Source organism: Neopelma chrysocephalum, unplaced genomic scaffold (assembly GCF_003984885.1).
Source record: "Neopelma chrysocephalum unplaced genomic scaffold, ASM398488v2 Primary Assembly neopelma1_26b, whole genome shotgun sequence".
In the NCBI taxonomy this organism is placed as follows: Eukaryota; Metazoa; Chordata; class Aves; order Passeriformes; family Pipridae; genus Neopelma; species Neopelma chrysocephalum.
In genome coordinates, this window is record NW_020897696.1 from 232,191 (window position 1) to 255,007 (window position 22,817).

The 22,817-nt window shown below is 38.8% G+C and overlaps 1 protein-coding gene across 4 annotated transcripts in view; it reads left to right on the forward strand.

The window, feature by feature from the left end:
- CAP2 (cyclase associated actin cytoskeleton regulatory protein 2) overlaps positions 1-22,817 on the forward strand; it is a 69,859-nt gene that overhangs the window by 16,475 nt on the left and 30,567 nt on the right. For all 4 annotated transcript variants that reach the window (XM_027676144.1, XM_027676146.1, XM_027676148.1 and 1 more), the window contains one exon: positions 18,051-18,128. In XM_027676144.1, the coding sequence (XP_027531945.1) occupies positions 18,051-18,128 (78 nt within the window). The remainder of the gene's footprint in view (positions 1-18,050; positions 18,129-22,817) is intronic.

A 22,817-nucleotide genomic window follows, 5' to 3' on the forward strand; every position in this document is an offset into this window, starting at 1 on the left:
CCGGTGGATTGCAACTGCTGCTCCACGTAACAAACACTGTAGCGAGAAAAACATGCAGTCCTACAGCCTACCGGGATTCATGTTGCAAGGCCAACATAAATATTCTTCAAGACAGCCAAAGCAACCAACCTACTCACAGAGCAGGATGACTGAATTATTCTGTGAACTGTGTTTTCTTCTATGGTGTTGTATGTTCTTGTTTGTAGGGCAGAGTTGCTGACCTAGTTAGGCCTAGGAAACAGGAGGAAGTAAGGAGATCAGGGAATTCTAGAGGATCTTTGTGTTTCAAAGGAAATGCTGCACTTCCTTTTTATTTTAAAAAGCCTGAACAATTATACTATAAGCTACAATGTATTTACTTTGTTCTTCAGAGAAATTAGGGAAAATTAATAAATGGGGGTGGAAGGGGAAGAGGAGGAATTATCAACCTGACTGAGCAGACGATTGCTCCCTGGAAAGGATCAGTTCTAACTTGGTTATTGCATTCATTAGACATCATTATTTTGAAGCTGATTTTTCAACAGTTTAAATCTGAGTGATCCAGAAATAGCCTTAGTACCAACACTAAGCAGGGAAAAGTATTGCGTTTAACATTCTAAATGACTAAAACCTTTTTAATATACACTATCTGTAAATGTTTAAATCAATAAGTGTATTAATTTATGCATTTGTCACTATTTGATACTCATAATTGAGTCCATATAAAAGATTATTAATAATTTATCTGTCAGGTCTGTGAATAATCCCTAGCATATTGTTGATGATAGTGTAATGCAAGCTGTGATAAAGGAGTATTTGTTAGGACTATGAGCTTAGACATTGCATTAGCTTTCCTTACATAAAGAAACTGGTGATTCTGATTGCAGCCTACTAAATATTCTGAAATCTTAGATTCTGAATTTACAACATAGAGCAGACTGTGGTTGCCTTATGCTCATGCTTATCACTGTAGCAACATCTGTGCTTTACCTTAACAAGTGGAACAAGGAGTATTTTTCTTCTGGGTGTCTTATAGACCATGTGTCCCTCAGCATTATACTTGCAGCTGCTGTCTCTTTCACATAATGAGCTGAAGGGAAGGTTGTATTTTATTTCAAAAAACACCTGTTGCCTTGAAAAACCTCACATACCTGACAGACCAGAATGGTAATATGAGAGAAACAGAGACTTCATATTATGCTAAAGAAATGAGGGATTTAACATTATGTGTTTTGTGCTGATTGCCATAATGATTGTGTGGTTTGTGTTCCTGGCAAAAGGAAGAATACAGACGCAACTAATATCTGTTGGGGAGCCTCATTCCAATTTTTTCAGCATGCTGTAGTCTAAATAGTCTATTGAAAGAGAACAAAATAAAATAATAAAAAAAGAACTAATAGCTAGCTCCTGGCTTTGTTAAACACAGCAGCATAGTGGATTTTACAAAGATCAGTTTATCAGAGTTCTGCTTAGACTCAATCTTGAGAGCAGCATATTTCTCATTCAAATTACAGTACCTGCAGTGGTGAATCTCTGAGGTCAACTGCATTGAAGAAACGAACCACTTTTTAAAAGACAGAGAGAATGGCTAGGGTTTTTACATAGTCTATTTAAAACAAATTACCCTAAACAGCTGAGATACTTTCCCTGTCCTGTCACTGGGGAATAAAGATCCAGTGATTATATGGATATTTCTATGAAATACGAAGTCCCCTACAGGCACAAATTTTATGGAACCACTTTCTGCTGTCCATGTCATAACTAATAGAGCATGTGAAGTCAGTGACTAACAGTTAGTGTGGCAGGACTGCTACCAAGCAGGTGTCTTTGGCCTGACATACCAGTGAGAGGAAGCTGTCACCAACTATTAAGGTTATAACAGCCCTGAATCTGACTCACCATATGTGCCAACACCAAACCGTTCTTCTGTCAGAATGAGGGAAATTCAAAATCAGCATAAAACAGTTCTGTTCTGCCCAGCTGAGAGTACAGTCCCGTTGCTTTGCCCACCTGCATCCAGCACTGCAGAAAATGTGCCAAGGATGACAAACAGCTGCTTGTGGAAGACGTGGTCTACCTTCAGATTGTGTCCCAGTGAGGAAGCTGGTCAAGCAAGTTGGATGGGCTCTTCTCCTTGTCAAAGCAAAACAAGCAATATTTTAGAAGGCCAAGGAGCAGGTTTCTGTGATGTGTTTATTATGAGCTTCTTCGCATTGTTTTTGTTTAAGTGATAACTCAAGTGGTGGAATACTTTGGCTTGAGTTTGAATAATGTACCAGATCAGACATCATGATAAGAAGAGAATGTACTAGTTCTACAAAAGCAAGATAGATAATGTAACATTTCCATATTTTAGTATTTTATGTGGGACAGAGCAGAGCATAATTACAGCCTTCTGTCAAACACACAAGTTAATACTTGCCTTTTTTTTACTTGTTTATTTGTGAAAAACTTTTAACCTACCAACCCCACTAGTTGAAAGAACAGATTGTCTGTGTGATTCAGTTATGTTCCCTCTTCTCTCATCCAAGCTACTTAGCTTGATATGGAAAACTTTAAAAAATATGGATGTCTTTTCCCTCCTCTCTTCCATCAGCTTGCAGCTGCTGAAATTCAGAGCTCAGAGAAGCAACCACCTTGGAACATTCAGAAATGAAATGGCTGTTGGTTCACTTGCTCACTTATTGGAAGAGATTTGAGATGCAATTCATTACATGTATGACTACACGAACAAGGTATCACGGAGAAGCAATTCATAGCACATTATCCAATCTACAGGGGTTCTTTCTGTGCGTGCACTGATTTCTAATCATGATGAGCAGAAAAGCAATATTCACCCCACAAACCTTGGTCTTATGCACATACCCACAGAATTTCTTTTCCTTATCTATTACGTGAAAGCAATGACATTCTTCTCTTCTTCTTCTGGGTATAGTCCATGTAAATATAAACAGATAGCTGAAAGGAGGAGATGTCTTTTATGAGGTTCCGCGCATACTGCATCTCACCTAAAAAATCCACTGCGCAGGCTTGAAGGCTTTACCCACATGCAAAAAGTCCTGCAGCGACGGGCGAGGGTCGAAACGGTAGGTGAAAGGTGCACTGGGAGCCGCAGACTCAACCCTGCATGCAGGCGGTTCAGGATATTGGTCATTTGAGACTGACGGAGCTTTTTAGCCACCAACGCGCTTGCAAGAAACGTGGGTAGAGCCCTTCCCAAATCTTCGTTCGCGAAGCCTAGCCATGATACACTTTGCAAAGTGCTGCTCCAGTTTGGCCTATCAGTGAAGTTAAAAAATCCTAGCTTCCTCCTTTTTTTCCAAAGAGTATTTATGACACGTGAAATAGCTACACGGTGCCTTTTCATATGAGATGTTGAAGAATTAGTCAATGACGTTCATAGCCCCAAACTTTGAACAGGATGTGCTGCTGTCTGTGCTACACCAAAAAAACCCACTTTTGCACTTTATCTTAGCTAATCTAAATGCAGACTATCAAACCCATTATTTGACTGATTCCTCATTAACAAGGCAATTTGCTTACAGGGCAACAGAATGCACAAGTGTACTCTCGTGTTCATCCTTTGTGCTCAGAGGCTGTGTGGTTTTAGGCATTGTGTTGAAAGTTGAATTAGAGCTCAGAGAGGAGGATGATGTCAACATGCCCAGAGAGAAGCTTGTTGTCAGGCTGCCTTTGCATTTCTGTGAGAGGTATTTTCTGCTACATGAAATAAACACCAAACCAAGTAGCTACTGCAGGACTGGAAAAAACATATGACAATACATAAAAAAAGAATAAGAAGACAAACATTTTTTACAGCATACAAAGTGCAGTCAGCTGAAAGAAAGAGACTAAGCGTAGAAAACAGTAGTGCTGTCCAACAAAAGTGAAAATAAAATGACATCATCAACCAGAAAAAGCAACCTTGGAAATCTATCAGTATTAAAGTTGATTTTGTAATGCTAATTCAGCTGTATTTCTTACCCTGTATATGTACTACGAGATACTTCATAACCTAAGCAATAAAGAATGTTCACTTGAATAGGATAAGAAAGGTGGAAATGCAGTATATACAATGAAGCCAGGTGCCTAACCCAGAAAAAGTAACATTTTTAGGAGTTTTACAACCTTTGATTGCTCTCTTTGGAAGGACTACTATTGGTGTGGTCTAGGGGTTGAATCTGGCTTTCAAAACAGGCAGGATTTATTGGGTCAGGTGTAATGGGTGTGCAGACATGGTTGCATCTGTCTGACTGTAAGACACCTGGTTGGGAATAAAGATGGCTCCTTATCATGAGGAATCTGTCCATTGTGAGTCTAGAACAACACCCCCTGAAAGAGTGGGAGTTTTTCCATTCATTTTAATGGGAGCTGGATCAGTTTCTTGACAATGACATTGCAGTAAGTACCACTTGCTTTTCCTATTATTTAAAAAGGCAAGGAGAAGACAAAAGTCAAACAGACAGTATTGAAAAATACAACACCGTGGTGACCAGTACTGGGTGTTTAGTTGTGTATTGCTGGCACGAAAAACATACATCTATAAATTTAGGGAGATGGTGGTGGGAATATATAATGAGAACATTCCATGTGGCATTTTCTCAGTCAGAAACATAAGAAATCAGAAACACAAGCACTCAATGCTGTCAAGAATTCTTCATAACCTGTTTTCATGGGGCTTCTTTGCATATGGAGTAGTCCCTGACTAAACCCATAAGTAGTTGATTTCAAAGTAGTGCAGTTGATCAGAGATCATTTTAGACCAAGATATAAAATGGTTGCCCCCTAAAACCAGGGATTATATCTGTGTGTGTTTACCCAGTACAATGGCATTTTCTGATCTCCCAAGGATGCGAGAAAAGGTATCCGAATGATTTGTGTGGGAAACCTTATATGCATTGAGAAACCAAAGAAAAATCCATCATGTTTGTCCAAGAAAATGTTAGATAACTTGCTCATATGGAAAAAAATTCTGATTGTGAAGGACTCTTTAATTGACCAGATGAATTCAGCATAATAGATTTAGGGTCCATGTTTTACCAATTAATTTAACTAATGATTGCAGCAATTAATCAAGGTATACGTTATATTTTCAGCCATTTGAAGTCAAAATCATAACTGATCATATGCTTAACTCATGCTAGTTTTGCTGTCCTCTAAAATGTTTTCCTTGAAGATCTTTAAGAGCAAATGCAAGTCAAATGGCAGGAAAACCACTTTTTCTTGGTGGTTTTCCAGGAGAAGTAACTGTAGACTAGAGGCATAATTGTCCCACAAGTTGAAAGCCACTGCATCAGCTTAACCAAAAATCATAAAGTGATAAAATTACATGGCTAAATAAGCTAGCTAAATGACAGATAGCTTTAATATGTGGACCAGCTGCACTCACAGCCTCTAGTACAGTGTGAGAGGGTCTCCACGAGCCTGTTGCAAAGCCATTTTGTAGAACACTTGCTAGCGTAAAGTCAGGAGAAACTTGGTAGGGAGGATTGAAGACATGGAGTTGGCAAGGTCCACAAGGAAGCCTTGATAAGGTAAAGGGACCTTTACTTTTCCCTCTCATTCAAAGCAGCCCAGGATTTAGAGGGCATAGGTGGCAGTCATCTCAGGCACTTGGCCTCAGAACAGTGAGGTATGTGGTTCTCACAACAGTAATTTTCAGTGAACCACTGGCAAATTACACTATCTTCATCCACCAGAAAAAACAAGACAGAGGAGTTATAAAACCAAGAAAAGATCCATTAGAAAAACCAAGGCAGTATCCTTACAATTGTCATCAGCATGAATGTCTTGTGACTGAAAATTCTTTTTACTGGTGCTCATGGTTCTTATTTTTCTTGTGAAGAATTATGATTTTTCAAGTTGGAGTAATAACATTGTATAAATCCATTTGTTTCAAGCTGAGAAATATACACCCAGGAATGCTCTTTACCCCCCTCCCCCATTTTTTTTCTGTTTTGGGACACACATCTCACATGCTTGATTGATGTCATTTGTTGCTACAGGCTCTGAGCAAGTCTTTTATTAATTTTCATTCTCATCCTTTCTGAAGAGCACGTGCACACTCTTTTCACTCATCTGCCTCCCCATCCCTGACTTGATTTTATTTTGCTAGTTGGTAGTTGCAACAGTGTATAGAAATGCTGGGCTTGGAAACTGAGAAGGCTGTTCATTGTAGTCAGCAAAAAACCAAACAATGAGCTCAGAATCTGGCTCTTCAGTCAGTTTCTAGTAAAAAGGAGTTCAGTGAATAATGACAATTAAGCCACAAGGGAAACCAATGTGCGGTTTGAATGTTGTTTTAAATAAGCTGGGAGTGCTGTCAGAAGTGATGAGGGTATAATGTGGCCACAAATGTGCATTGCCTCTTTTTATCCCATATGAATTGCATGATCAATTGTCATAGTTTCAGTCTCCCACAGTCTCAACCCTATATGAGATGGGTTTTCCAGACAAAAACACGAGACTCAATATGGGGGAAAGGAATATATTACAAAGACTATACAAATAAATACTTATACTATAATACATTGCATATAATCTTAACTCTATATCTATCTCTACCATGACAGTAATATTTACAATGGGCCAAATCTCTTCTCCCTCCAAATAAAAGTCCAGGAGAGAAGAAGAAGAAAAGACCCCTTCCAGTCTCTGAGCAACAGGTCTCTCTCTAGGCAGCAGGCTTTCTTCTTCTCTTTCAGGCAGCAGTTGCAGCTGGATCCTTGCCAGCACACACGAGGGGGTCTCCAAGCCCCTCTCGGCCCTCCGTCTTCAAAACGGGGGTCTTTCCGTGGACTACGTAACCCCAGACAAGGTCGCATCACCACGGTCATATCACGAAGCACGGGGTCTTCGTGACAGTCTGGTATCCTCAGGGGAAATCAAGCCCCTGTGCAGAGCTCCCATGCTCTGCCTCAAAGATGGCTGCCAGCTTCTCTGAAGCTGCAGCAAGGAGGGGGGGGGGAAGCCCAAGGTCACCCCCTCCACACACATTCCTTTGGCCATCCTGGCTGAGCTCTCAGGAGGCCGGAGCTTCTTAGCTCCTCTCGGTAGTGCATACTGCACTTTAGGACTCCATTCAGTCCACCACCCCCTCCTCTTTCTCGGAGGGGTCTCTAGCGAGTTTGGGGGTTTTGGTTTGTCCAGTTCTTACCCTCCGAAACTCTCTTCCTGCTGCTGGCTCGGGTCTCTTGTCCTGCTTTCTGCTGCTGGCTCTTTTCGTTTCCTCAGACAACTCTGTGTCTGCTTCAGTTGCATACCGGCATCTGCTGCTTCTCTTGGTTCTTATCAGTTGGCTCTTTGCCACTGCTCTTCGGACACTGCTGTTCTGCTGCTGCTCCGTCGCTGCTCCCAGCGTCTCCCACTTCTGCTTACAGGGGAGAAAACTCCCCCAGCTCCTAGCCACAAGCACTCAGTCCAGCTAACACTGTTCCAAGTCCCTGCAGCCCCCCAACTGGGGCTGGGGGGGCAGAGGCCCCCAAGGGGCCGAAGCCCCTTCTCCTCGTGGCCTCTACAACATGGCCACCTCTCCTTCCAACAACAAGTACCACTGCTTCTTTTCCGGTCTTCAGAGATATGTTTATATTTTGCAGGAGCACTGATTGGGTCAAGCCCCAAGGGTCACCACCCCCTGGGGGTTACCACTTTCAGCTTCAGGGGGAAAACCTGGCTCAAACCACTACAACACTATATTCACATTTGTGAATATTGAAGAGTCCATTAGAATAGATTAAACCCTGTCACTGCCACTGCTAACTTCTTTTAGTCTATTGACATCCATAAATTGAACTATATATTTCCACAATTAATCTGAACTACAAAGTGGTTTAAGTATTGCTACATAGTTTTGTAAGTTTAATTATATGTTTTATTCTAAGTCCCAGAGATATAATGAAAAGATTCATTAAGGATTTTTAGATAGATCTTTGAGGCTGACATATTTCTTCCTTGTTGCTTTAATACATGTTCTGTTTAAAAAAACCACCTTAGTTCAGATCTGATTTTCAATCATATCACTGTGTACCATAGGTAAGCACCTTGCCTTTTAAAGGGGCTGAGGCTCCCTCTACAAGTACACACAGGCTTTTGATATTTAACACCTCTGAAAAGAAAAACATGGTCCAGGTGGGAAGAAATATTAAATATTATTATAGATGTCTGAGGTTTAAGTTTTGAACTTCCATGTTAGCAAATTTTGGTTGGGGCCTGGGATTCTTCTAAGGTGAATAAAAGTGGAAGTGAATTTACAAGGAGACAGGTTCTGGTATTGTGAGCCTTTGAGTTACTTTCCGGGAGCTCAGTGGGACTACATGCAGAATGAGGTGCGTGGGCAATGTCCCCAGTTGTCTTGAAGTGCATGAGAGGCAGAACAATCTTTTCAATATAAGAACCTGTTTGTCCAAACTTTCTCTCTGAAGTTAGTACAATTTCTCAAAAATGAATGGGTCTCCAGTCTTTGTATCAGGCAATTTGGTATTTGTCACACAGAGAAAGTCAAGAAATCTGTCCCTCAGTAGGGTGCTCAGTGAGAAGTGCTAGAAGAATGTTTAGGAAGTGATACCTCAACAAGTGCTGTAACCTTTTTAATTTACAGAGCCACGCATCTGAACTGCTTAGAACTTGTATGTATTAAACTGGGGACACATGAATGACATCCTAAAGCCTGTGAAATCGTAAGGTCTTTTCTGAAATTTCCTCAGCATGGATTTGGGTCTTCACTCAGAAGGGCTTCTGACAGAATAGCTGGGGATAGGGAGTGGGGCTGCTTAACAACAGGCCTCAGAGGCAAAACAGCCCATCAAAGAAATAACCAGAATGCCTGCAGCCAGTGCAGCAAAAGGTTGTTTGTACAGAGGACAGTGAGACCTGTAGGTCCCCAAGATCTCTGTGGTTGTCCAATGTGCTGGTTTACAGAATATGTTCCATGGAGGAAATGTAGGTTTACTTTTCCTCAGGGGAATGAGGTCTTTCCACAAATAGTTCCTTAACATAGGCAACCAGGTCCTCCAAACGATTCTGAGCTCAGATGTCCATGAGGAAAAAAAAAGGAACCTGAATTTTAAAACTGGTGATCTTAATAATAACCGAAGCTTGGACTTCATTCTTCAGTACATGGTATGTGGTTCCTGTTTATTTAAAGAAGTAATGCACACTTTCAGAGATACAGACTGTAGCTCCAACTAATAGTAGAAACTAGAAAATTTGAAAGTGTGCGAAAGTTCAATGTACCGCACTTTCTGTTCTTCAGTGAAATCCTGAATTGGGCTGGTTTTCCCTTCTCACCTCTCTTTGAGAAACCTGTTTGCTTTTGTAGGCTAGTCATCATAAAGAGCTAGAAGACTCTCTCAGAAGACTGTGGTAAGCTTCCACAAATGCCTGTGCAGGTTGGGGTGCTGCTACTCTCCCTAATACTGATTACAAAAAAAGTTACATTTTGTTATTGCATAATCTTTGACATGTGATACAAAGAATATTCATGTAATTATGTTAGTTTCATTTGTTTCCACTGGAAAAGACAACAATAGTGGCCTAATATAGATTTCAGTGATGCTTCCTCTGCACTGTAGAAAAGCAATTCCTTCTTATGATGTTTTTACATTTGTTTTTAAAATGTTTGGCTCTTTTTATCAATCATTTGTTTCTATGATCATCACTAATTACATATTATAAGGCAGAAAATGTCATCACAAATCCCCACACAGCTGACAAACAATTCTGGGGTTGTCCAGTCTGTAGATAAGCACCAGGGACTGGGTGCTTAGAACTAGATCAGATGTTGCAATGTGCCAATAGCATCTTTTACTTCTACTGATGTTGAGGCTTTTAAAAATGTGCTGTGCAGTGAGACAGCTTTGAAATCTCTTAGCAGGCGACTGACTCTTCGCAGAAGACAGCAGTCTGCAATGTAAATGGCAAACTTGAATTCTTGAACATTTTCAAAACTGTTCAGAAAGGTATTGAAAAAAAGCCACACTACTTTAGTCTGTAAATAGGCATCTTCATTAATGTGTGGACTATTTATTTTTACATAGAGTTCTCAGTATTTTTCTATGCTGAATTTCTGGAATCCCTAATTATCAGTACATTACATCTGATTTTGGAACTTTCATGTAAAAGTTGAAATGAACAGAGTTCAAGAGAGTTGCAGATATTTGACTGTTGAAAAACATATTCATGAAGAGTTTGTGAATCTGGAAGACAAAAAAGCAGCCTGAGCTTTAGGAGAGCATCAGCTGGTCAGCAGCTTTGGTCTGGACTTGTTCTTCTTCTCTAATGGATGGCAAAGGTTATTTGAGACATTTTTGGTGAATACAATCTCCTATTGCTTCACTTGGCAATAATCAGTAGCCACAATGGCCCTAAAGCCAAATATTTATATCTGTTTGAAACAGTGACAGATTACTTGACTGCTTCTGCTACCAATATTAATAATTAATTATTTAACAAAGCTGACATGTTTAACAGTATTCATTAGGTTTGAAAGTTAACAGTCCCTTGAGATCAATCAGAAAAATTCAAGTCATTTAAAACTGAGAGAGTTTAGAGGCAATTCTGGAACACTGGCAAATTTTATTGGTGCAAAAGACGCAGAACCCATTTACCCAAGGCAATAATATTGTAATTAATGTAAAACCAACTGTTGTGGCTTTAAATATCCCTTTACTCCAGTACATCTGTCCAGTTCATGTTTCATGCGGAGAAGTAAAATGGCAGTAACAATTTACCCCAAACAATTCTATCCACCTGTCTTACGTCATTAGCACTGAAAGATCTTTATGACCAGTATGGTTTGAGCTCCACCAGATAAGAACTCTGAGTGGTTTAAGTCAAAGTCAAACTTACTAAAAGGTAAAGTTAATGAACCTAGATACGGATGCTACTCTTAAATAACAAATAAGTAATATTGACTAGCACTGTGCACAGTCACATGATACAGTGTTTAATACACTGGCAAATATAAACATCTAGAGAGACCAACACTGATACAATTGATAGCACTGACTGGTACTGCAAAGGTAGTAGCAATGCTGAGAAATTTTAACAAAAATTCCCTAATATAGACAGCCATGAAGGCTAAAAAACACTAAAAAAACCCCTGTAATAGAGGACAACTGATTGGCGGTAGTCAAATGTATCTGTCTGAAAATAGAAAATATCAGGGGTGGCTCTTGGCTTTATCAAAATCAATGGCAAATCTCCCTCTGACTTCAATTTTAACTTGAATTTCAACCCTGTTTTCTGCATGGACTGTTAAGAGAAAGGTGACAGGTTTTTTTCTTTCTTTCCTTTTCCAGTATAAAAAGTTCTCTGTTTGGAGAACTGCCACTAACTCTTCGGCTCTTGGTCTAGTTTTTAAAAAAACTGTATCAACCAATTAGCTGTACAAAATAAATACTGTCTCTTCAGTAGGCCTGGATAGTTTCTATGGCAGCCCCATATTTAATCTAAACTCCATTCTATTTCCATTTCTTTCCTCTCCCTTCAAGCCATCAGCCACTTCACCACTTTGCTTTGAAGAGGCTTTTGAAAGCAGAATGTAAAAGATAAACTGTTTCTCTTCCTCTGTCAGTGCTGTCCCTTTTAGAGAAATGCTGGGGTCTTTGCTCAAAACAGGGAAGCTCCATCTGTAGTTGTCACTTGCTGTCAGTCATTGTGTCTTTTGCTAGACACAAAGGACCCAAAATTATTTCTGCAGAAACTACATTTAGAACTCTGGATCACTAAATCCCAGATCTATTCCCTCATGTCCTCTTTACTATTTTGTTTCAGGTTAAAGACATTAAGTATATTTTGGAAATCAAAAATATATATAGAACTGTATTTTGATTTGCAAATTATCACTGTTAAAGTTAGCATGTATATATATATATGTAGATGTGTAGTATTCTCCAACAACAGAAGTCCAGGGGATTCTGATATTTACATTGTGCTTTTCAGTGCTATGACTCTGAGGAAATATGGTATTAAATACAATAGCATTTGACAAATTTAATATTATAAGGTCAATAGGGTAATTTTCATGACTGAATGTCATTAGGAAATCCTATGTTTGTTTCTCTTACTTCTATTTAGTTCTATTATTTTTTTCAAATACTGAATTTACATGTAACTTGAGATCTGAATGCATGAGCTTGTTTGTTCTTGCAGTTTGCCAAGCTGTTGTGACATAAATAATATTTATATTTTTTATTGCTTGGATACCATAGTGATGGTCAACTTAGATTGAATAGAACATTGAAAATGAAAGACAGATCCTAAAATCACATCTGCTCTGGAGAACTGCAGTTTGCCAAAGCAAACTGGTAGTTTAAGCATCAAGTTCAGTGCATCTACATCTACTCAATCTGAAAGTGCAAGTCTGGATGAAATCTGTACTCATGCTTCTTCAAACAGGTCAGAAGCATTGTCTTCATTAAACATCTCTCACAGAGCCTCTGGCAATTTTTCAAGCAGTGGCTTCTGGGAAATACCAGAAGTTGGCATTATATTGTGGCAGAGAAGGTTAAACCAGTTGCTATTAAACAGGTGATTTGTAAGTAAATATGATTCCTCCATTAACTTCTGGAGGCATAACTGGGAAGAGGCCTGTCTGTGCTGCTACTGCAATGGTGACAGAGGGGTCACTGCCACAGGTTTCCACAGGCATGGAATTGGGCTGTCATGGCATACGTGTCAGACTTTGGCTCTTCCAGCCATATCAGTCACCTAAGTCAGCTGTCAAATACACGTGAAGTAAAGGATTAAGATGCCTTATTCCACAATTTACTGGTGGGGAAATTGAGGTGGTGTATGGAATGCCACATGGTCCTGGCATTCAGGTCCAAAGTCACAGCCATCTCCTCTAGCCTCTGGAACAAACTGGTAAAAGCGGAGTAGGAAAAGCTTTAATGAACTTGCTTCCTTCCTCATCTGAGGAATCTGTTTGATGATTGATGTGTCCATGCATAATACCAAGAATGCCAAAAGGATTACCCAGAGTTTTCAGATGTTAGTTATCTGTTCCTCCAAAATATGCCCATTTTTGTCTGCAGACAGATGTGTGCGAGTTTGTGGTCTACTCTACTGTGATAAATTTGCTCATGATTCCTATGCATTTTTGACACTCAGGCTTCATTACTGTAAATCAGTATAACTGAATAAGGTTCAGCTGATTTGTTCTGTGGCAGTCTTTTGGCTGAGCTGCACAAGTTGTTGAGAAAAATCCTCCCTGCTCCATTTTCACTCATTAATGAGTATGGGTATGGGGGTCTAATGAAAGTGTCATCTCCCTCTAAAAGTGTAGTGCTCTCTGCTTAGTTACACAGCCTGCCTGCTAAGCAGAAGGAGGTAGCAATGAAGTGTCATGTTTCAAAGCCTGTAAGAAAGAACTGGAATGGTGATGGACTGAACTGATGCATTCTTAATGAGAAGAAGCTCTTCTAGTACTTTGATGGGATGCATGGAAAGAAGTACTTCATGCTCAGAAACAGTGAAACTCTGAAAGCTATTTTTAAAGCTGTTGCAGAAAGAAGGAAGTAACTGTGGCAGAAGTCTTATAAAATTCTTCTTGTAAAATGCAAATACTGTGTTAGCATGATCCTTTGATTAAGATTTGAATTCAGAGGTGAGAGCTGTGACTGCTCTGATCCCTACACAGTTATAAGCTTTTTGGACTGGATAAATTTTGGGCATACAGCACAAGCCTTGCAATCAATATCTAGTCCACTGACCACTCAATGTTTCCAACATCTTGTAATAAATTTCAGATAATAAAAAAAATGCAAAAAGCCACCCTTTAAATGTACCACATGTAACTCAAAAGAATGTTACCATTGGCTTGGGTGCCTTCAATAGCAGAATATTTCTTAAAGACAGCTGCCAGACATTTTGAGAAAGTGGCCTTGGCCACACTTTGCAGTAGTGGAGAAGGAGTAATACAAGTCTGGAGGAAAAGTGCATCCTGATTCTACATCCAACCATAGTTTTCACATCTGTCAGACAAGCAAGAAACATGTATGAGGCATACTCAAGGAATGCCAGTCTTTTAGGAACATCAATGTGTGTGTCATCCAACAGTCTTGTCTCCAGCTCTGACCAAATTCCAGTACTTCATCAGAAAGAGATGAACAATCAGACAAGAAACCAGTTGTTACTGTATGCTCTGAGTGGAGAAAAAATTCCTGCTTGGCCTCCTTGAGCAACCACTGGGATCCCAAATGCATGTATTTAGTAATAATAATAATAATAATAATGGCCAGTCTTCGCGAACGAAGATTTGGGGAAAGGTCTTTTACCTTTCCAGCCTGCGCAATGGATTTTTTAGGTGAGACACAGCCTGCGCTGAACTGAGCCCACCCTTTAATCCTAAGGTTCATCTGCCGGGGCCAAGCAAGCTTGGACAATGGCAGTGAGGTCCTCAGGACGTAGGTTTGTTTAGAGTGACCTTCTCATAGATGGATGGCCTCACAGGCCTAACGGACTCCATCTGCCCGGGGGACTGGCTGGATTCGAACCTGGGTCGCAGAGGTGAGAGTCCTGCACGCTAGCCACTAGGCCACCAGGGGTCCCCTACATGTATTTAGTGCAGTGCAAACAAAGTACCAGACACATTTTTCAAACCTTATTGATGTTACAGCTCAGTATATGTTCAAAAACTCAATAAACAATCTCAACTTTCGATATCTAAGGACTCTTTGCTCATGTTTATTATCTGTTTGATCAACATCTAAAGCTCTCTCTTAAAATAATTCTACCTCTTTATAGGAATTTAAAAGGTCCCTTCTGAACTTCACTTTTTGGATTGTTGGAAAGCTTCTAAATTTGAGACTATGTTTACTCATGACCCAGTTTTCAGACCTTTTCTTCATTCTCTATTATTTGCATTGTCTTTGAGAAAGAATCCTCATATTCCTTAGCCACTCTTGCTAAGCAAAGCAAGTGAAACTGAAAATTTATCTTTGTATGACAGATACTCATTGCTCTAAACATCCCAGTAGGTTGTCTCTGTGTCAATTCTGATTTAAGCTCATCATTTTTAATGCAGGTGAATAATGCTTTGCACACAATTCCAGAGGAGGTTCTCTCCAACAGTACGAACACTTCTGTAGCTTTACTGAAAATACTTTGCTACATCCACTGTAGAACTGCATAAGCTCTTTTCACAAAGCCACCCTCCTGGCTTTTACACTTGTGTTTTCCAGTCTTCAGTATTTCCAATTAATCAGTTCCATGTTTACACCTAGAAGGGGCAGCAGGGGAGGACTGTTAAATTTAATCCAATTCATATTACCTGTGCCAACAAAATCGTCTTACCCTTCTCAAGTGATGAGTGAGTCCTTCTTGACCATGTTAAAACCTCCTAACTTTGTGTTTCCTATGAATTTTATGAGTGCACACCTAATTCTTCCTGTTAGGACACTAATAACCATATTGATTGCTCCTAAAGCTAATCTCTGAGAAACACAACTAGCAACTTTCCTCCTCTCAAATATACACTATTATTGCCTCTGTTTATCCAGCTTCTTATCCAACTGAATAATTTTAATACTAGTTTGCATCGCTGCCATCAAAGTATGAGTTTCCTATGAGGACAATAAGCATTTTATATGATATCTAAATATACAAGATCTGACATATTATCCTTTTCTAAGAAACAAAGTAATGATTTTAAACACAGATAATGTCATTGTAATTTCTCCCATTTTTAATATTCATATGTGTTTTTAATCACTTGTTTCAAATCTGGTTTAAATGTTCATGGTGCTGAGGTCAAACTAACAATCATGATATAACTTGACATACTTTTCCCCCCCTCTTCTTGGGTGTATTTGCCCAATTCGTCATTGCATACTTCTGTCATCTAATACCATCTCCAAATGATATATATTTAAAATCTTTTCTACTTATTCTTCCATCTTTCAGTGTCTTCAGTACTCTAGAAAAAAATAATATGGACCCAATGGTTTTGTCACACTAAGCTGCATATATTTGACTTCTCTTTCAAATGATCTAATTCCCATTGATTTATCATCATTTTCCTTGGCTATCCTTTCAATATCTTTGTGTACATCAGTTCCTTGAAATTGGAGAAAAGCATTTATTCAACAACAGGTAAGCTGTACATTAAGAATAATGTAGGCATGCCCCAGCTTACCCTTCAGATCAGTGTCATGGCCTTACTTCATTGCTTTATTTCTTTATTGTTCCAGTAGTTAAAAATAATATGCCTTTGTTTTACTTTTCTGTGCAAGGTACAGTTGAATAAGACCTTTATCCATCATTCCTTTGCTTGTATATATTATAATGCATGCAGAAGAATTCTCCTTTATAATCAAGGCTTCTTCTCACTCTTTGGAGGTTTTGTATCTATTCTTAGTATGTTGCTTTAGTTATTTATTCATTCAGAGACTCTAGCTCTTTCCTACAATTTCTCCCTCCTGCCTAGCGCACATAGATTATTTCCATTCTTAATGTAAATCCATCCTTTCCTGCATTCAAATCATTAAGGTCCTCAGAGCAATCATGTTATTTCACTGATTTTTCTATTTTCTAAAATTTTGCCTTGTACCAAGCCTTAGCTATAGATTTATTTTTGTCCATTTTGCAAATTAAGAAGCTCTGAATTCATTCATAATCACTTCCTCCTCAGGAACATCAGTTTTTGCTCAGCTGTTCTACAAGGTTCTCCTCACACACTCACAAACCCCGCCCCCAAGCTTAAAATAACCCACACCTTGTTGTTTTATGAATTTCTGTACCAAAAAGTCAGTCATCTGAAATATCTAAGAATATCTAAACCTTGCTATTATTGATGGTATTTATGTCTCTGTCTGGAAAATTTAAGTCTCCTATGCTCATACAAGTTCCCTTATTATTTATTTCTCTATCTATTTATAGAGATGATTAGACCCTTCCAAATCTTAGCCTGTCAGACCATATTATCCCCTTCTCTCAAATACTGTCCAAGTTGGGTCTCTTTTACCATCTTCCATGAACTGATTTTCATCCTAACAGATCATGTTTTATTCATGCCATCACATTTTAAGATGAATAAACACAATTTGGCTGTTTTACTTTTCTACCACTTCAAATTTCCTGTCTTTTATGTATTTTAAGTTGCATCCATATAGGTCTGTATATAAAATTTCCTTGTTTTCTTTTTAGATTGAAAAAACCTCAAGGAAAAACAGCATGAGCTTTCCCACCCTTTCACAAAGTGATTATAAATGTACCTATTCATATTGGATTAACTTAACAGCATTTGGTTTGGTTTGATCTTTATTTAGCAATATACACTAGTTATGAATCACTCTTTTCTATACCAGTAACGCTTTCTCGTAGTCACTGCTCATCTGCCTGGATGAGGTATAGGGATACTGAAATTCTGATTCTAATCAGAATGTTCAGAAAATGTGCAGGGTTCAAATAAACAAAAAGGACCAGAAATTTGATCAGTAGGGAACACCCAGGAGTATAGAGATTTACCTCCCATCCCCACTGGTAGCATGTAAACATGCTGTACCCAAATTCTAGAGTTCTGTGAGGGAAAATTGCCCAAAAACCTTCAGCCACAATCTCTCATAGCCATCAATCTTAGAGTCTGCCTACAGATGACAGGCAAGGAATTAATTAGAGCATAGTCCCTCAGCAAATGTGCCAAGCTCAACTCTTCTTAAACAGCACTACAGCCTAAGTTCCAGTTCAACAGAAAGTTTGCAGTTTGCTGTTTGTAGTGGTAATAAGTTCTTACCGTGCACTTGGGTATAAGCATCACCATTAAAATGCCTAGACATCCTCTGAAGTGTTAAAATTAAGTCCTCCTGTGACTAATCTTAGAAATTATAACCAAAAGCCTGCATACCAACTCATTGTATTTCCTATCTGAGAAAGATAGGGAACTTAATCTTAGATGTAAAAAAAAATTATAGCTAAGCCAGTACTGTAATACATTACTTCCAGTCAACTCTGCTGTGATTTAGATGAGAAGCAGCAAGAAAGATTTGAGCTGTCATACTTGACTCTGAGCTGCCAAGAAGAAGCATTGGAGGTTACAGGCTAAGGTTTAATTTGTATTCCTCCTTTTGTTACAGGCAGAGATGGTACGTGCTGCTTTCCAAGCGCAGAGATCTTTCCTGGTGTTAGCATCTCAGTGTCAAGAACCTCAAGAGGTAAGGAAAGTGACCTAGAGTTTCAAGAGGCAGCATATTTAAAAGCCTGTATTCCTATATGTCATCAAGTTCTGCATTTGCTTTTATTTGTTACGTTATTTATACAGTGCACTTAGAGGCTTGCTTTCACTTTTATAAGCATGGTAATAATCAGAAAGCCATGGTTCAGGGTTAAGAACCTTTTCTGTACTAATACATATAAGATCATTAAAGAAAGCAAAAGAGGTTTCCACTTTGTGGCTGTAAGTGGGATCAGTGTTTCTCTGGAAACTGTAAATGCCGTGGAATAGAATGGCTTTTTGCTAGTCCCCAGGGATGCTCTACGACAGACATAAAAGTCAGGGTATAAGCTAGTGATAGAAAAATCAATACTGGCCTGTAGACTCAGTATTCTCCAAGCTGAGGTCCAGGTTAGGCCAATTCTGGAAGGAAGGCAAAGCATTTTGTCAAGAAAATGAAAAAAACACTTTTATCATGTTGATTTATATACTTATTTTAGTGGCAACTATTTAAATCCTCCCCTCACAACTAGAAAGCTCAGGGAAGCTGTGGAATTGTTATGAAATCTCATTTGTAGTTTCTAGAGGGCACAGGGCCAATAGCACTGTATCATTCCTGGGAATAGCAATCATGTAGCCCTTCTGTGGGACCACCCTCGAGTGTGGGACCACCTTGGAGTATGCAGAGAATGAAGTCTTCACTTGCAGTCTCTCCATGGCCTTCAGTTCAGCCTTTTTGCATTAGCTCCCCACTACAAAATGCATTAAACTCCCTATTTTCAAATCAGAACTCTCTGCCCATGATATAAATTATTGATTTTTTGATGTCGCTATTGTTCTTAGAGGCACAAATTAAAAGTTTTTCTAATCAGTGTGTCTCAATGGCAAGGGTATTCAAGGCAAAGAAAAAAAGCAGATATTCCAGGCAAGATTTAGAGTTCCAAGCAAGAAGAGATCAGTTGTTTTTCCAGCTGTCCCTGATCTAAGAGAGTAAAAGTGGGTCATGACTCACAGAGAACAGGCAAAATTCCCATTGGTACAGGCCTCAAGCAGTAATTTATATTGTCTGTGAATACAACTGGACCCAGTGGCCCACAAAACTCTCCATGCTCATAGGTAAATTATTCCCCAGTGAACAGTTTCCGATGGCCCATAATGGAATGCAATGTTCTGAAGTGTTGGGATTGTCCCAGCTCTGGTTCGAGTAAAGGCTGTAGGTCATGGTTTGGCCTACTGTGGTGATGTGCTATCTGTGATTTTCTCAGCTTTTCCAGTAAGAATGGCAATTGATTCTCTCTTATCTTTACAACTTTCTGACCTCAAGTCAAGGCTTTGAGATTTTTTCAGCTGTAAAGTTTAGAAATTCCATTTAAAAATGACAACAAAACAAGCTAAAAAAAAATGTGTGTACACATCATTCCAATGTTAAAATACCAGGCATAGTACAGACTAAAGTTTCTTTCTCAGTGAGAACAAACCCAGTCCAGTTACCTAAGTTTTTTTTTTTTTAAACTATTAGGTGCGTGTCTTTTATACGCATTCAAACACATATTGCTATTCATTCTTTTTCTCTTTTTTGCATTTATTTCTTGCACAGAAATAATTCAATTACACTGTGGACAGATCTGAAAATAATTGAAAGCTGCCTATTCTGTATAAATTCAACATTTTTTTCCCACTGCAGAGAGTGATGGTTCCTGGAGTTAGGCTTTTTATATGTCCATGTCAATGAGGAAAAATATCCCATTGTAAAGCCAGATTGGTTAACCATTTTGAAAAAGCTGGTTACCACCAGCTAACCAGGAGAAGGAAGGAAGTAGGGGTCCTCCCCCCTGCTCCCCAGGACCTTTATTGACATGATGTCATCTGGGCTCTGGTTGTATTTATAGCCTAGAGCCACAGAGTCAGTGTGGAATCCAAACAGGAAAGCTAATCATTAGTGTATCAGAATGCACAGAGTAGAGAAAAGCAAATGAAGATGACAGCATATCTATAAATGCAAGAGAAAAAGAGAGTAATTCTGTCATTCAGCTGTCTAGACTGTTTGCTTTATAATGTAAAGCTGTGAATGAGCCAGCGAGTTGCGATTATGGCATAGTAGCTTTGTAGACATTCAGAGACAGCGGTGTGGAGACTGAGGGGATTTACTGAGTTCCTGTCATGTTGGGATGTCATACATGGTGCCTTTAAAAAAAAAAAGAGGGAGGGGAGAATGCACTGGAAAAATAAATTAGCTCAGCTCTTGCAGCTTACAAACTAATGAATAAGGAATTCAAACAAAAAGAAAGCTCCTATATGTATAATAATCCTTGAATTTTTTTTTGTGCTCAGCAAAGAGAGAAATGTATATCGCACAAAAAGCAGTATTTTTTCCTATGAAGCCCTAGAATTCATTTAGCTCTCTGACTCCTGCTATGAGTCACTAGCAAGCATTTTCAAACAGTTAAGCTTGTTAAAAGTTGCTTTTGCAGAGTTTTGCATCTTGTTAATAATGTTGATATTTTTTCATTTGGAATCTGTTGCAGTGCACAGCCTTTATTATCTGTATATGTGAAAATAGTAGGAGCTGGGAAGGTAATTCCAGCTGGCATACCAATCTAGCATCAACTGCAATAAATTACTTCGTAGAGAGCATGTTCTGTTACTTTTTATGGTCATGTTCTATATTTGTATGTGCACTGGAAGAGATCACATGACAAAATCACCAGTTGATATTCCTGTTTGTGTATGTCCCAGCTAATGTCTGCTGGATACAGGCTCATTCAGCAAGATGGGTTTTTTCAGTTCATCCACTTATTAGAAATTATTATCTGGTACCAAACTTCAAACATTAAAACAAAAACATGTCTATTATAAATAGTAAAAGAGAGTATAGAGAATACAAAGAAGATGAAGAAGGAAAAATAAATTAGAATATTGCTATAATCTGTGAGAAGCTGTTTAAAAAGCTATTTTGAGACCATATGCTTACATGTTGCTTGGGCAATTCAGAAGGCAGGTTTTAACATAAACCTTCACAAAACGTTCTGAAATAGTTTGGATCTGAATTTTGAATCTGAATTTTCTGTTCCCCATAGTCTAAGCGAAACACAATTCTAATGAAAACATTTTTTTATTTCATTGTATAATAATTTTAAAAGTTTTTAGTGCTCCTGAGCAAGTTTATCTGTTTAACAATGTTTTTTAGTTCGCGAATACTAACGTATGAGATTGCTGCTTAAAGTCACTGCACTGAATTCTTTGTGAATGGTGACTCAAATACTGTCTTCTCTTCAAGAGTTGTTTCATTCCACTTAAAAAGTTCAAACAATTTTAAGAGTTGCTTTGAGGGAATGAGGGGTCCATTGTTCCTATGCTGGGAACAAGTTAATAAGGTAAATATTTTTGTGATTCAATATAAGTATATGCAGGATGAACATACCCGTGGTAAGAAGTACTACAAACAGATTTAAATGGCAGATGCAGTTCAGACTATAAATGATTACATAATTTCTCATTAAAAAAATGCTGAGTTCATATGACTGCCAAAGCTCATGGATTTAATTACTAACATTGTGCAGACAAACATTCCAATTAAATAACTAGCTTAAATAGCCAGATTCTGAACACAGGTGGGAGGAGAGGGGTGGAAAAAAGTATGAGATAAAGGACAGCTTTCCCTTTTTTTTCCTAGAAAAGGGACACTCCACCCCACAGAAACCCAAGAAACTGTATTTGAAGTTAAACTTGGACCCATCAGAAAAAATCCTTCAGTTTTTACTTTTTATAGCCAACAAAAAAAAAAAATATATTGTAGTATTAGAATAATTGTGGCAAAAATCCTTGAATAAAGGACTCATTTTCAGAATTTTTATGTAGAAATCAAAGATGAAAATTTACAGTTCCCCACTCTGTCTGTGTAGGATTGCTCATTTTCTTCTCTCTTCTGTTTTAAAGTACTTCAATAACAGGACTCCTGGGACTTCTTATGCTGCATCCTAGCAGGATTTATTTTCTAATTACCTTGTCTTTCTTATGTTATTCCATTTCCCTCTACTTTTTATCATACTTACAGGGGATGACCCTTACTGTTTTCCAAAAGTGTGAACAGCAGGGTACTCCTCACCTGTTAATTTATTACTTTCTTATGCAAAAGAGCTTGAGCTCAGTTTTGCTGCCTTTCTGTCAGCTGGTTGACTGCTGCAAACCTGCTCCTCTGTATCTAGAAATAGCTTAAGGAAGAATTTGCTTCAGTCCTTTTAAGGTCCTCAGGTCCCAAACTCACAGAAAGTGCCAAGAGTGACATGGACAGAGCCTGAAAGTCTCGAGCTTGCAAGGAAACCCCTTACCCTGCTCCTGATTCTCTGAAATCTTGCCAAACTGTTGACAAATCTTGCCAAACTGTTATCAGCAAGCCTACAACTGCATGTGGTCACAGACCCAGCGGTGGACCAACAGTTTCCAGTCACCTTACAGTGTTCACAGGCTCATTTTTGGATATTGTTGCAAACTCTTATTCAGTGTCAGGTCCAGATAGCCTCTGGCACCTGTTATCTCATAATTTTGTCTCAAAATCACTCATCTGTGTTTAATCAGCCTCAAGCTCATTGTATATTCAGATCACAGAATCGTTTAGGTTGGAAAAGATCTGTAAGGTCATCAAGTCCAATCATAAACTTAACACTGCCAACTCCACCCCTAAGCCATGTCT